This window comes from Phalangium opilio, unplaced genomic scaffold, assembly GCF_054372755.1.
Source record: "Phalangium opilio isolate 3A_F unplaced genomic scaffold, DU_Popi_V2 ptg000011l_1, whole genome shotgun sequence".
NCBI classification, from domain to species: Eukaryota; Metazoa; Arthropoda; class Arachnida; order Opiliones; family Phalangiidae; genus Phalangium; species Phalangium opilio.
The window spans coordinates 7,290,446-7,303,818 of record NW_028324147.1 but is presented as its reverse complement, the minus strand read 5'-3'; the positions used below and the strand labels follow the sequence as shown (position 1 = coordinate 7,303,818).

General features: G+C 37.0%; 2 protein-coding genes across 2 annotated transcripts in view; one reads left to right on the top strand and one right to left on the bottom strand.

Moving 5' to 3' along the window:
- The window catches only part of LOC149710176 (uncharacterized), a 177,256-nt gene that overhangs the window by 115,183 nt on the left and 48,700 nt on the right, over positions 1-13,373 (top strand). The gene's annotated exons all lie outside the window — the stretch shown is intronic.
- The window catches only part of Nplp1 (Neuropeptide-like precursor 1), a 37,903-nt gene continuing 31,070 nt past the window's right edge, over positions 6,541-13,373 (bottom strand). Inside the window, exons 2-3 of the mRNA XM_089859987.1 lie at positions 8,077-10,007; positions 6,541-7,771 (exon numbers count right to left, since the gene is read on the bottom strand). Of these exons, the coding sequence (XP_089716113.1) occupies positions 7,288-7,771; positions 8,077-10,007 (2,415 nt within the window). The 3' untranslated portion in view covers positions 6,541-7,287. The remainder of the gene's footprint in view (positions 7,772-8,076; positions 10,008-13,373) is intronic.

Below are 13,373 nucleotides of genomic sequence, written 5' to 3'. Positions count from 1 at the left end.
AAGGGTTGTTTTGGGGGGAAAAAGAAACTATCGCACACTCTACCTATAAACCGACTCGACCTTGAATGGAAAATTCTATCTCTAGTTTGAAAAGTAAAAACTTTGAAACAAAGATGCACCAGTGTCTGTAATTTTGCCTCGTAGCAGACCCATACTTATATATTATAGGGTTGTAGAGAAAGTTTAGCCATGGCAAAAATGTCTGGATTGAAAAATGTTTTTCGATACATTTCTGAATTGCGCGAGCTGTAACAACAATCTTAACGTTTCGGTCTGTAAATGCTTATATATCCGCTTATAAAGAGCTACTTATGGCACAGAAAAACCTCCCCATCTTAGGCTGCGAAGGGACTTTAGTTAAATATACGTGCCCAAATCTTTACGGGATATTTTTCTTGGATGAAAAAATTCACGTCTCCATAGATGACTTATCTATACGTAGTTTTTGCTCTAGGAAAGACGCGTGGTTGGCTGTACTGTATAGCCTTGGGCTGAAGGAACAGTTAGCTGATGGTAACAGCTGTGATCTTTTTGAATGGACGCTGATCTCTCAATAGAAGATGGTCTCTTTTTCTTGTAGCATGGAGGAATTAAGAGATATCGGAGAGTAAAGATTCGTGCACACTAATTAGCGCGTTTTGAAGCGTTGCGTAGGGTATGGTTTTGCCGCGTGTTTAGCGTCACCAGATGTCGCTATGGTCGTAAAGTGAGCCTCGGCGCAGTTTTTCAAGTCTTTACGCAATTGTTAGAATTTTAATTGAAGAATAGGTTCGTATAAGAGTTGGATTACAATGGGTTCTTGCTCAAGAACGGCTTTGAGGCCTATACAGTGTGGTCGAGATCTGACCGTGGACAACCCCCTATACTGCCAACGGCTGACGTCACTATACTAATTTATACAGGGTGTAAATAAATGTGTGTAATTCATGTTTTATTGTATGCAAGTGACAACTAGTGACAAGATACAAAAATAATACTGAATGCAACAAAATGTTTTAAAGCACAGTCCTACGATTGGTCTTAGAACTTGTGCCTCAAATCATGGACAAAGCAATACTGAAGGACGGATGGCAGAGGGAGAAAGTTGAAAAATACTTATTAATACGCCTTCTAGCGGCAGATAGTAGCAAACCGGATAGTGGGGGACATATGGGGGAATCAACGTTCTAAAGAGGGAAGGAGCTAACGTCTTATTTTGTATAGATGGCGCTAGGTTTTTCCGGGATTTGACTCAGTATTTTTCATACCCCCCCCCTCCATTTTGGGGCTGAAAAGGGGGAAGTAAGCTTAACATTGGTTGTTTACTCGCTTGGTATGGGGCTCTATGGGCTGTTATCCGTCCTTCAGTATTGGTTCGTCCATGCTCAAATCATGAACCTTCTATATAATGGACCAGAATCTTAATGGCGGATCCCATGTTAAAGTTTTCTTGCTAAAGTGTCCCAAAATAATAAAGAAAAAAAAGCTAGCAGACGACAAGGTCTTAGAAAAGGACGGTACAATGTAAACAAGTAAAATGGCTGCTTGGTCTCATTTCGCTAAGCCTTGGGATTAATGTTAATTTTTTTCCATCTATTTAAAAGCAAAGTTTAATAAAGTAATTAAAAATTGAAAAAATAAAGACTTGCGCGTTTGGCAATTGTGAAAGTGATTCTAGGAAATTAAAATGTAAAAACAAACATTTTATACCCTTCCCAAAACCGTCACGTTTGTTTATGTTGTACCCGGCGAAATTAGCGGGCAACTGCGCACAGACGTTGTAAGCCAAAAAAAAAACCCTCCCAGTTTCTGGTCCTTCTAGATGGATGGTTCATGCTCAAATTACAACCTCTAATGGGTTTGGTAATCACTTCAACCATGAATTTATTTATTAATAAATAATATTGTTAATAAATAAATTCATGCTTCAACGTGTATGTTCGATGTGTCTACCATTCTTGTGGAGGCACTCTTTATGACCACTGCTCATGTCTTGCAATACATTTACAAGCACTAATCTCATCACGATCACGCAAGAAGTCCAAGTAGTCTCCAGTGAGGTTCTCATGAATTACAAAAATTTATTTACACCCTGTATAATTTAGTATAGTGACGTCATCTCGTCCACACTGTATATAGGCGAAATTCCAATTTTCGGTGGCAGTTTGCTATTTATATTCATACAAATCTCGACGGAGTTCAACATTGCAGGATGGTATTTGTTTTGTACGGTTATGCAACCACGTGTTGTTATAATGCAACGAAATCAACATTTCTTATTTTTTGTCCTCGCTTTTCGCAATCTTCTCCAAGGAATGAGCTATGAAGTCTCCACGCTAAAAAAACAATATCCCGGCGCAGTTTCAACGTGACCTTTTTAGGGTTAAACTCACGCTCTTTGCCACATTTCAATAAAAAAGAGCTTTGTATAAAATGCTCTTCCGAAAATGACTCGAGCTGTCGTTCAGCAGAATCAGCACCGTAAAAAAATTCTTCTTTACCATCTCGTTATTATTGCTTTTCCTTCTTTCACCAATCGTTACATCTTAAAGATTGAAAGATTCTTCAAGATTCACTCGCCTGAATTCAAAACCCAAGTAAATCTCTTAGGTATTATGGTTAAGATTTACTTGGTTTGGTTATAAATTAACTTTTACACATCATATATATCCCCATTTTTCTGGAAATATATATTATCTGTAAACCAGATTTAAGTTAAGACCAGAAAGTTGTCCATCAATCAAGACGTCTTACGAGGAGATTTTGAATCGGGCTTCATTTGCATACGAGTGAAGTTTCCATAATTAGTAAAATCATAAGTTTATAAGATATATTCCATAAGTTTGACACTACCTATTCTTCGTAATGCTAGAGACTTACAGCTCGAGCTAGTTCGAGAACGACAAGAGAGAATTAACTACACTCGGTTAAATTGCAGTCCATCTTCATATTTAGTCTCTCGAAGATTTATACAGACCATAAGTTATGTTCCATAAGTAAGTACTTCCTATACTTCGTAATGTTAGAGACTTACAGCTCGAGCTAGTTCGAGAACTACAAGAGAGAACTGAAGTCCTACACTCGGTGGTTAATTTTGCAGTCCATCTTCATATTTAGTCTGCATTACTAAGACTTTGACAGCGACTCACCAGGCGTCGCTTTACGATAATCTATGACCTACGTCACTTCATGAAAAGCTCCAGTTTGTAACCAGTGACAAACTTATGGCCAACATATTTTATGAACTTATGGTAAAATTAAGAGAGCTATGTTACAATTAGGCCAGTATCTAATTCGAACATCTGATGAAACCCCCATCTTAGGGATCGAACTATACTCCTGTTTAGCCGCTACTGAGAAACACTATCTTTTAATTACTTTAAGATTGAGTATTAATTGAATCGGCTTCAAGTTTCGTTAATTTATGAAAGGGAGTGAAATATACGAGTTTGAATTGGGAGGTAAGAGGAATACATACAGCTGCTAGGAATCATCGTGTCCCCACATCTCCCACTTTTATATCTATGCGGGTTTTATGGGCAGGGCTTCATAATAATTCTGACGTTTTTCTAACTGTAATTTCATTGGTTGGTGCAGCAACACTAGGTCAGCCGCGTGCGCAAAGGGTAACAGCAGCGAGGTAGATTATTCGCGTGATAAAATACTCATACATAATGATTGGTGTCCTCCCTTTTCACCCAATCTCATTTGCCCCAATCGAAAGAATTCGGTTATTCCTGCTTCACCCAAATGCATTTCTCCCAATTCCCGTTTGCCCCAGAAGGCGATAAAACAGGAAGTTGGCACAAAAAACGTACCCGTTTTATTAACTCGTATTTTCTTTTAAAAAAACCAATATTTCAAAATAAGTTTTTTAAGATTAGTATAGTGTAATTTATTAAATATGGAAGTCGAGTGGCTGAAAACGTCGAAAGGAAAATGCGCCCCCGTAATTCGTCGTCAGATGATGAAGATAAAAAACGTAGTTCGAGATAGCAAATACTGGCGATGCGCGATAGCGGAATGCAAGGTGACAGCGGCGACCGCCAATAAAACAGTTTTATATGCCAAAAATGAGCACAATCATCCCATAGACTATTTGCATGTCATTAAGAAAAGAGCAGTTGAGATTATGAAGGATAGAATTATTTCGAAGCCACTGGATTCTGTTAACAACGAAAGTATCAATACCTTTTTCTAGGTTAGGTTTGGTTTGGTTTGGTTCCAATAATTCGTTGACACCTTTTCCAGAATATTCTCCTATTAATTAGCTGCCACCTTTTCCAAAATATTCTCCTATTAATTAGCTGCCACCTTTTCCAAAATATTCTCCTATTAATTAGCTGCCACCTTTTCCAAAATATTCTCCTATTAATTAGCTGCCACCTTTTCCAAAATATTCTCCTATTAATTAGCTGCCACCTTTTCCAAAATATTCTCCTATTAATTAGCTGCCACCTTTTCCAAAATATTCTCCTATTAATTAGCTGCCACCTTTTCCAAAATATTCTCCTATTAATTAGCTGCCACCTTTTCCAAAATATTCTCCTATTAATTAGCTGCCACCTTTTCCAAAATATTCTCCTATTAATTAGCTGCCACCTTTTCCAAAATATTCTCCTATTAATTAGCTGCCACCTTTTCCAAAATATTCTCCTATTAATTAGCTGCCACCTTTTCCAAAACATTTTCCTATTAATTAGCTGCCACCTTTTCCAAAATATTTTCCTATTAATTAGCTGCCACCTTTTCCAAAATATTTTCCTATTAATTAGCTGCCACCTTTTCCAAAAGATTTTCCTATTAATTAGCTGCCACCTTTTCCAAAAGATTTTCCTATTAATTAGCTGCCACCTTTTCCAAAAGATTTTCCTATTAATTAGTTGCCATCTTTTCCAAAAGATTTTCCTATTAATTAGCTGCCACCTTTTCCAAAAGATTTTCCTATTAATTAGCTGCCACCTTTTCCAAATGATTTTCCTATTAATTAGCTGCCACCTTTTCCAAAAGATTTTCCTATTAATTAGCTGCCACCTTTTCCAAAAGATTTTCCTATTAATTAGCTACCACCTTTTCCAAAAGATTTTCCTATTAATTAGCTGCCACCTTTTCCAAAAGATTTTCCTATTAATTAGCTGCCACCTTTTCCAAAATATTTTCCTATTAATTAGCTGCCACCTTTTCCAAAAGATTTTCCTATTAATTAGCTGCCACCTTTTCCAAAATATTGTCCTATTAGGTTTGAGATTTACAAATGTTTAATTACGTAATGCATTTCACAAATTATGAATTAAAGATACATCATGAAGTTCGCGCTGAATTAATTACTGCGGTCCAGGGAACCAACGAAATTATGATATGGGGCTTTAAAATGAATTAAAATGTCTCCCTTATGGAATAAAAAATGAATCAATAAAACATGAAATTCTACTCTATTTGAGTCTTTTTTGGGTATGCTATATTGGGTTAATCGGAATAGGGGAACTGGGAATCGGGTTAAATGAGGTTTGGGCAAATGGGAATTGGGTGTTTTAAATTGGGTGAAATGGGGGGTAACCTAATGATTAGTTTATTTCTTCACGCAAAAATCTGCATAGATACTTTGAGAAAATGGTTACACAATTAATCCCATTAGAAGTGTGTGTTTTTCTGGAGACAACTTTAGCAGCTGAAGCTCAATTTTGGATTTAAAAGTTCGGTTTGAGTTTTTAAGCACTGGAGAGTTTTTGACCGAAAAACATGTAAGAAAACGTTCAAAACTCTAGACGTAAGCGAGGAAGCGCTTTTCAGTTAATAATTTCGCGTTTGGCTTAACGCTTAAAAGTTCAATGACACTAATTCGTGAGTATCATGAATTTTTGGTTCCTGCTCTCGAGATATTAAAGCTACATAAATTATACTTCTAAACCAAATATATAGTTTCTGTCAGAATTGAAAGGACCTAAATGAGTTTCCTCTTAAACTGAAATAAGACTACGATATCATTCTTCCCAAGAGATGTTATTCCAAGAATTGTATATTAATGTCATTCATTTGATAATTCGTTGCTAAGTCTACGAGGTTTACCTTCATTTAGCATTTATCGAACAAAAGACGTGTCTGCTAAGCCTCGGTCTCCTCCGACTTATCGGTAAAATCATAAGTAACATGTTAAAATGAAGTGTGAACATTACATCGTTTATTGCAACACATTTTAAGAAATGCCCAAGTAACTTCTTCAGCAACCTTTATCTGTTATGAACTATCATTAGTTAGAAGTTCAACACGATATACTTACTCTTGTTATGTTATTTAAAATGCGATTGAAAATCTTCGATGCGTAAATATTGAATTATTGCGTGTTCTTGAACTGTTATCAAGAACAAACGAATGAGAAATTTTCAATAGAGGGGAAAGATACTCGGTGTAAAAGATCTAAACGCTGCACGCTACACTATGTAAGGAAATTGCAGAGTTACTACCCCCTCGATACAAATAGATTAAATTTTATTTCAATACGAGTATAGAGACGAAAAACGATGAATCAAATTTTTTATCCATTTTAATAGAATGACAGATAAATATTCATCTTCTTTACATTGTTAACACTTGTCAACAAACTAAATAATTGGTTTTTATATATATTGTTCTCTATTTTCTCGTAATGTTATGTATTTGTTTATTTTAAACATAAACATTTCTTAGAATTGAACTATTATTTATTTAACGTAAATATATTCATTTTAATTATTTTATTCGATTTATTTTTAACATTTCGACCCTTCATTTTGTTTGTTCCATATTTTTCTATTAATACTAAATTTGTATATTCCGATTTAATATCTACGTATTAAGGTTGGGTTGGAGTTTGGGCAATTTTCAAATTAATTTGGGATATGTTTTGCCCATAAATTACACTAATTAAACCGTATATACGAGGTGCAACGTTAGAATAGTCCAAAAAAACTTTATGAAAAGATCGCTAATGCAGTACAATTTTTATCCCTTTCGAGACTACCAGGGGTTATGTACGTTATTTACCCCTGAGACTACTAATTGACAATTTGATTTTCGTCAAAATGTACCTTCTTTACTTAAATTAATCATTGAAACAAAGAAACCAACATTTTTAACGTCATTTAACTGAGTGTTAATATAATTAACAATTAAGAATTGTGCAATTCTAACTAATTGGCAAAACAGTTGATAAATTTAAATCGATATGACTTTTATTTTTCTTGATATTTTTGGTGTTATGTCCAGTTTTAAGGTTTTATGATATTTTCTTTCATAAAAGTTTTCAATTTTAATTTTGAAGTTATAGGGATTTTATCGAGATTTTCCCATTGTAGAATTTTTATTGTCAGCCAACTTGGGGTTGTTAACTTTAACATCAACTCGGGAAGATCTCTTGCATCTCTTTGACTTCATCTTAACGAAACGTAGGTGTCCACTCCTCTCTCGTCTATCGCTAGTGACCGGTCCGAAGTAGACTGGAGGCGCTGGCCATCCTAGTCGAGAATATTTTGTCGAGGGCAACGGGTTTCTCTTGAAGGACCAGTAGTCTGCCCGGTTCAGAGGTAGCTTTCCGTTCTTGGCCAACGCGGCAATGTTCCGTTTGCCTTCCATCATGTTTATTTCGTTGTCCGAAACGTCGTCCCCTGTGTCGTCGTCTTCTTCGGCGCCGTCGGAACAGTCTTCGTAAGAGTTGTCCGCGGGGAGTAGCTGAGGTCGGTCGGAGTATAAAGTGTCTTCGCGTTTGCGACCACCGTCTTGGGATACACGATAGAAACTTCTGGGTAGGTCTGGGGATCTGTTACCGGAAATTGAATCATTGTCGTTTAACCGAGGAAGAACACTTAAATTCTTCAACAATTTGACGTTAGGTTTTCTATTCCAATATAACCTTAAAACTCAGACCACTTTACCATGGACAGACAACTGAATAAGAAGCTAGGTTTGCTTAGAGCAACGCCTGACACTAGCGCTGTGAAGGCGGGTGTCGCAAGTTTCTCTCCAAACCATAAATTGAGGTCATGTGTACGCATTGCCATTTGTTTAAGTGGGTTTAAGACGACTTCGCCTGTCCATGGTTAGGTGGTCTGAACATAAACTAACCTGTATGATCTTAGCTGACTAAGCCATCCTTTTCTGGCAAGCGACGCTATGTTTCTCTTATCCAATGGCGTTGCCTTATCCTGATCCGTTTTGTGGTTCCCAGAACCATTTTGTTTATTTGGTGGTCCTCTTGTGTCGAAAAAGGCTCCGATGCGTCTCTTCTCGAAGAATTCCGGTTCTTCTTGGGAGCTGAAGTAAAATACATCTTCGTCTTTGAGGGCGGACAAGTCTTCAAAGGACGGGTGGAATGTTTCTTGGTCGTCAAGTGTGGACCTCAAGGAGATCATGGGCATTCTTCCATTTCTAGCCAAGGCGGCTACGTAACGTTTCTCCCTTGAGGGCAGTCGTCCGTTTTTGGCGTAAGCTGCTAAGTATCGTTTGTCCTGTTGTTGAAAGGGCATCCGGCCGTTTTTGATTAAGGAAGCGATGTTTCGTTTACCATCAGGCATTCGACCGTTCTTGAGTAAAGCCGCGATGTATCGTTTTTCAGATTCAAACATATCCGATGGGGGAATTTTACCGTTTTTGGCCAATGCACCTATATATCTTTTATCCTGCGAATCGAACATATCCGAAGGTGGAATCTTTCCATTCTTGGCCAATGCACCTATGTATCTTTTATCCTGTGAATTGAACATGTCTGACGGAGGTATTTTCCCATTTTTAGCCAATGCACCTATGTATCTCTTATCTTGCGAGTCAAACATATCCGAAGGTGGAATTTTCCCATTCTTGGCCAGTGCACCAATGTATCTTTTATCCTGCGAATCGAACAAATCTGAATATGGAATTTTCCCATTCTTGGCCAGTGCACCAATGTATCTTTTATCCTGCGAATCGAACAAATCCGAAGATGGAATTTTCCCATTCTTGGCCAATGCACCAATGTATCTTTTATCCTGTGAATCGAACATATCCGAAGGTGGAATTTTCCCATTCTTGGCCAGTGCACCTATGTATCTTTTATCTTGCGAATCGAACATATCCGAAGGTGGAATTTTGCCATTCTTTGCCAGCGCACCTATATATCTTTTATCCTGTGAATCGAGCATGTCTGAGGGTGGAATTTTCCCATTCTTGGCCAGTGCACCTATGTATCTTTTATCCTGTGAATCGAACATGTCTGAGGGTGGAATTTTCCCATTCTTGGCCAGTGCACCTATGTATCTTTTATCCTGTGACTCGAACATATCCGAAGGTGGAATTTTCCCATTCTTAGCCAACGCACCTATGTATCTTTTATCCTGTGACTCGAACATATCCGAAGGTGGAATTTTCCCATTCTTAGCCAACGCTCCTATATATCTTTTTTCTTGCGAATCGAACATATCCGAGGGTGGAATTTTGCCATTCTTAGCCAACGCTCCTATATATCTTTTTTCTTGCGAATCGAACATATCCGAGGGTGGAATTTTTCCATTCTTCGCCAATGCTCCTATGTATCTTTTATCCTGTGAATCGAACATATCCGAAGGTGGAATTTTCCCATTCCTAGCCAATGCTCCTATGTATCTTTTATCTTGGGATTCAAACATATCTCTTGATGGGAATTTCCCATTCTTAACCAGTGCTCCTACGTATCGTTTGTCCTGAGAATCGAACATGTCTGACGGAGGTATTTTCCCATTCTTGACTAACGCTCCTATATATCTTTTTCCTTGAGATTCAAACATATCCCTTGAGGGGAATTTCCCATTTTTGACCAAGGCTCCTACATATCTTTTGTCTTGAGATTCGAACATGTCTGAAGGGGGTATTTTCCCGTTCTTGGCCAAAGCTCCGATGTACCTTTTATCGTTCTGCAAGTAGTCTGAGTCCGGTAATCTGCCCTTATAGGCCAGAGCACCCACGTATCTCTTATCGGCGCTGATTTCATCCTCGTCTTTTTCAAGTACTTCTTCTTTCGTTGCTTGACTACCAGAAGCCCATAACTGAAATTAAACAAATTGAGAGCTTGAATTAGTTTTTAATTGTAAAGATTGTGTTGATACAGTAGCCAAAAAAGGAGTATGTGCAAAGTTTGTGCCTTGAGTGTTGGAAATACCAAACTTAACCGATAGCTTTTCAAATTATCTTTGATTTAACTGACTGTAAAAAAGGTTTCACACTACAGACTCTAAAATAGTTTTAAATAGTTTTTTGAGATGTGAAATTATAGTCATACTAGAGACTTCTTAATTATTTTGAGCCGTTTTGAAAAAGTTAAATAAGTAACTTTGTCGAACTAACTCCTGAAAAATGCAGAGATTTTAATCAAGATATTAACAATCAAAACCGTTTGAAAACACATAGCTTATTATCTAATTAATTATATATTTTTGTCAATTAGTAAGAGTCGAATTCATTGGTGAAAGAAAGGCAATTATTTTATGAAACATAGCATTCATTAAAACATTGAAAGAGGGGATATTATAAAGTTGCTTTTCCCAAGAAAAAAATGGTCTAGACACGTTGAGAAAATTGTTACTGTTGTTACAAAGTGATTCTTAGTAGCTATATGCATTCCTATTAGAAACAATGTACGCACGACTTGCATTATAATTTTTGAAAGATTCTATTTTAAATCTGTTAAATTACAATAAGCAAAGCCTACTATTGTAAATACATTCTGCCCTTTAACAAATAAGGAGGTCATTGTTTATATTAATCTTAAATAGAGCTCCTCCTCCTCCTACTCCTATGGAGGAAGCAAACTATTAAGGAAGATAGATATATCCTAGGACGACGACACGTGTATGTTTTTTAATTAAATCCGGTCCACCTAAATGAACTTTATCAGATTGTACTAGCTGAGCCTCCTTTCTAAGAAGAATTAACGTTGTTTAAAAGGTCTCCGTATAATCAGCGCTGTGACGAGTCATTTTCTCTTTAACAGAATGACCACCCATAAGATAAGAGAGAAGGGTAGGAAATTGAGAGTCCCACGTGACCCTAAAAGGTCTCTTGGTCCTTCCTGGTTATTTCCGTCCTCCCTCTTCTATTCCATTAACTGATGAAACCACTTTATCTATCTCCAACTCGAGCCATGCTCGACTAATCATTAATACCAGGGAGACTGTAAAAGGAGTCTCTATGACGTTTTCAAAAATATGGTTTATGTGGGTGCGTTCAGTAACGATCAACGGAGCTTTAGATGAGTGTGCATTCACTACTGAACACTTCCGGTTTTCGGCGTAACATTTCCAAGTTACTTCCTTGACCAATACGAAATATTACATGCAGAAAAACAAAGTTCCAGGGCAGGCCTCCATACTGGATAATTTACCTTATGCCAGGAGATACCGCTAGAGGCACGACGGAGTTGGCCAGCCGCTTACATGTTCAGAGTTTGGGCTGCCTCTAGTGATGTTAGGTGGCGTGAGGGGAAATTATCTAGTATGATAAGTTTCTGTCTCTGCATGTAATATTCGTATTGGTCTATAGTGACGTATACTGTATGGCGGAAAATTATCGCTGTATATTGTAACAAAGAAATTCATTCGACTAAAAATGTTTATTACTACCAACTTGAAAATGTAGCATGCTACTAGTATTATAAGTGTGAAAGTTAGTAAGTTTGGATGTTTGCTTTAACGGCTGAACGGATTTGGTGAAATTTGGCATAAAAGTAGATTAAAGAGAGTCTCGGCAGTGTTTTAGTTTGAACAAATAGCACCAGATGCTCCTAAAGTCGAGGGGCGGAGTTACCTAGCTCGCTAAGCTTATCTAAGGTTAGTTTTAGTTCCGCCTTATGATTGGTTCCGCCTTATGATTGGTTCCGCCTTATGATTGGTTCCTAGCCTTTGGCAAGGTAACATTGGTGCGTATGCGGTTAGGCAGCTTCTTAGGGGCGCCACAGTAGGCGACATTTTCTTAAACATATATGATACTTTACAGGGAACTCCGAGCAGTCCAATGGGATTCCCTATAGTTCATGGGTTTTTCCAACAGCTATCACCTGACGTTCGAGCTACCTCTTTCTTTATAAAGCTCCCTCTAATAGAGTCTCCCCGAAAATACGTATCCTCGCTTTGGCATACTGAGATTTAAGATAAGTAATGCTACGCCCAACTGTTTTATAATGTTTGTCAAGTCGTCTGAATTTCCGTTAAACCATGGATGTATAAAGTGTTTAGAGGAAAATACTCTCTCTCTTGATTGCGGAAACGAAGGATTTTAAGCTTAAATTCTTTAATACTGTATTTAAGACCTTTCCAAGAAAATGGATTTTAAACTATTTAATTAAATCCCCAGCTTATAGTTTGTCGATGATTAAATGGATGATGCATTAAAACCACTGCGTGGGATTCGTGCAAGCCAGTGAATCAATTTTGAGTAGGTTTAAATCCGATTAACTGTATAAGGATTAAAATATTTATATTTTAATTACAGTTAATTAAATTTAAATTAAGGATACTATTAAAGGGACGGTAAAATGGAAAATAATTATTGTATATTGAAATATTTCCCTGTGATTTTAAAATATTGAAATGTATTCAAATATTAATGACTAAGTTTGAAATCGCCAGCAAGAGATTTGAAATTACCTTAATATTTAAAAATGGTAGATTACAGTTTTGTCGGTAATTTATGATAATTTATTTTTTTCACGTGTATATCTTCTATTAAACCGTGATGAATTGTGAGCACTTCATATCTAGCTAACCTGCTTTACATAGCATTGAGGAAAACTGGACTCCGATGCAAAATAAAAATTTTATAGTCTAATGCAGTTTAGTACACTTAGTTTTACTCAACAAGGATTTGACTCTAAGCACCGAGCTGAACCCCAAAATTTGGAAACCGTTCACTAATTATAACGATAATTTACCAAGCTAAATTACCATTGTAAAAAAATCTGTAAATTACCGCGGTATTCCGTAAATTACGGCTAAGTTACAGACGATGAATTACCGACTCTCATTTCCATTCCGACCAATGCCGGTTATAATTTTTTTTAGTTACGAAATTTCAAATTTCGTCGTTCCATTTAGCTCATGAAGCACTCCTGCAAAAAGAGTACCTAAACCACTTTTGGAAAGACCGATAGAAAGTATGTTGACTAATCTTTCTAGGCTTGACGTTTATATTAAGGAAAAGATGGTCTGATTATTTTAAAACTATCGAAAGTTCCTTTCCCGAAGCTCTCGTTCGATTGGCAAACTTGGTATTTTTTTAGCTCTTTTTCCCCATGCCATATCAGAGCGTAGGTAGGTAGGGTTTTTTGATCTTCTAGCCAAGGGTTACCTTAGTCCTTAGTTTGCTCGCGAACGATATTGGTCCCCGGATCCTAAAAGGACTTGGAAATGGATACGCAC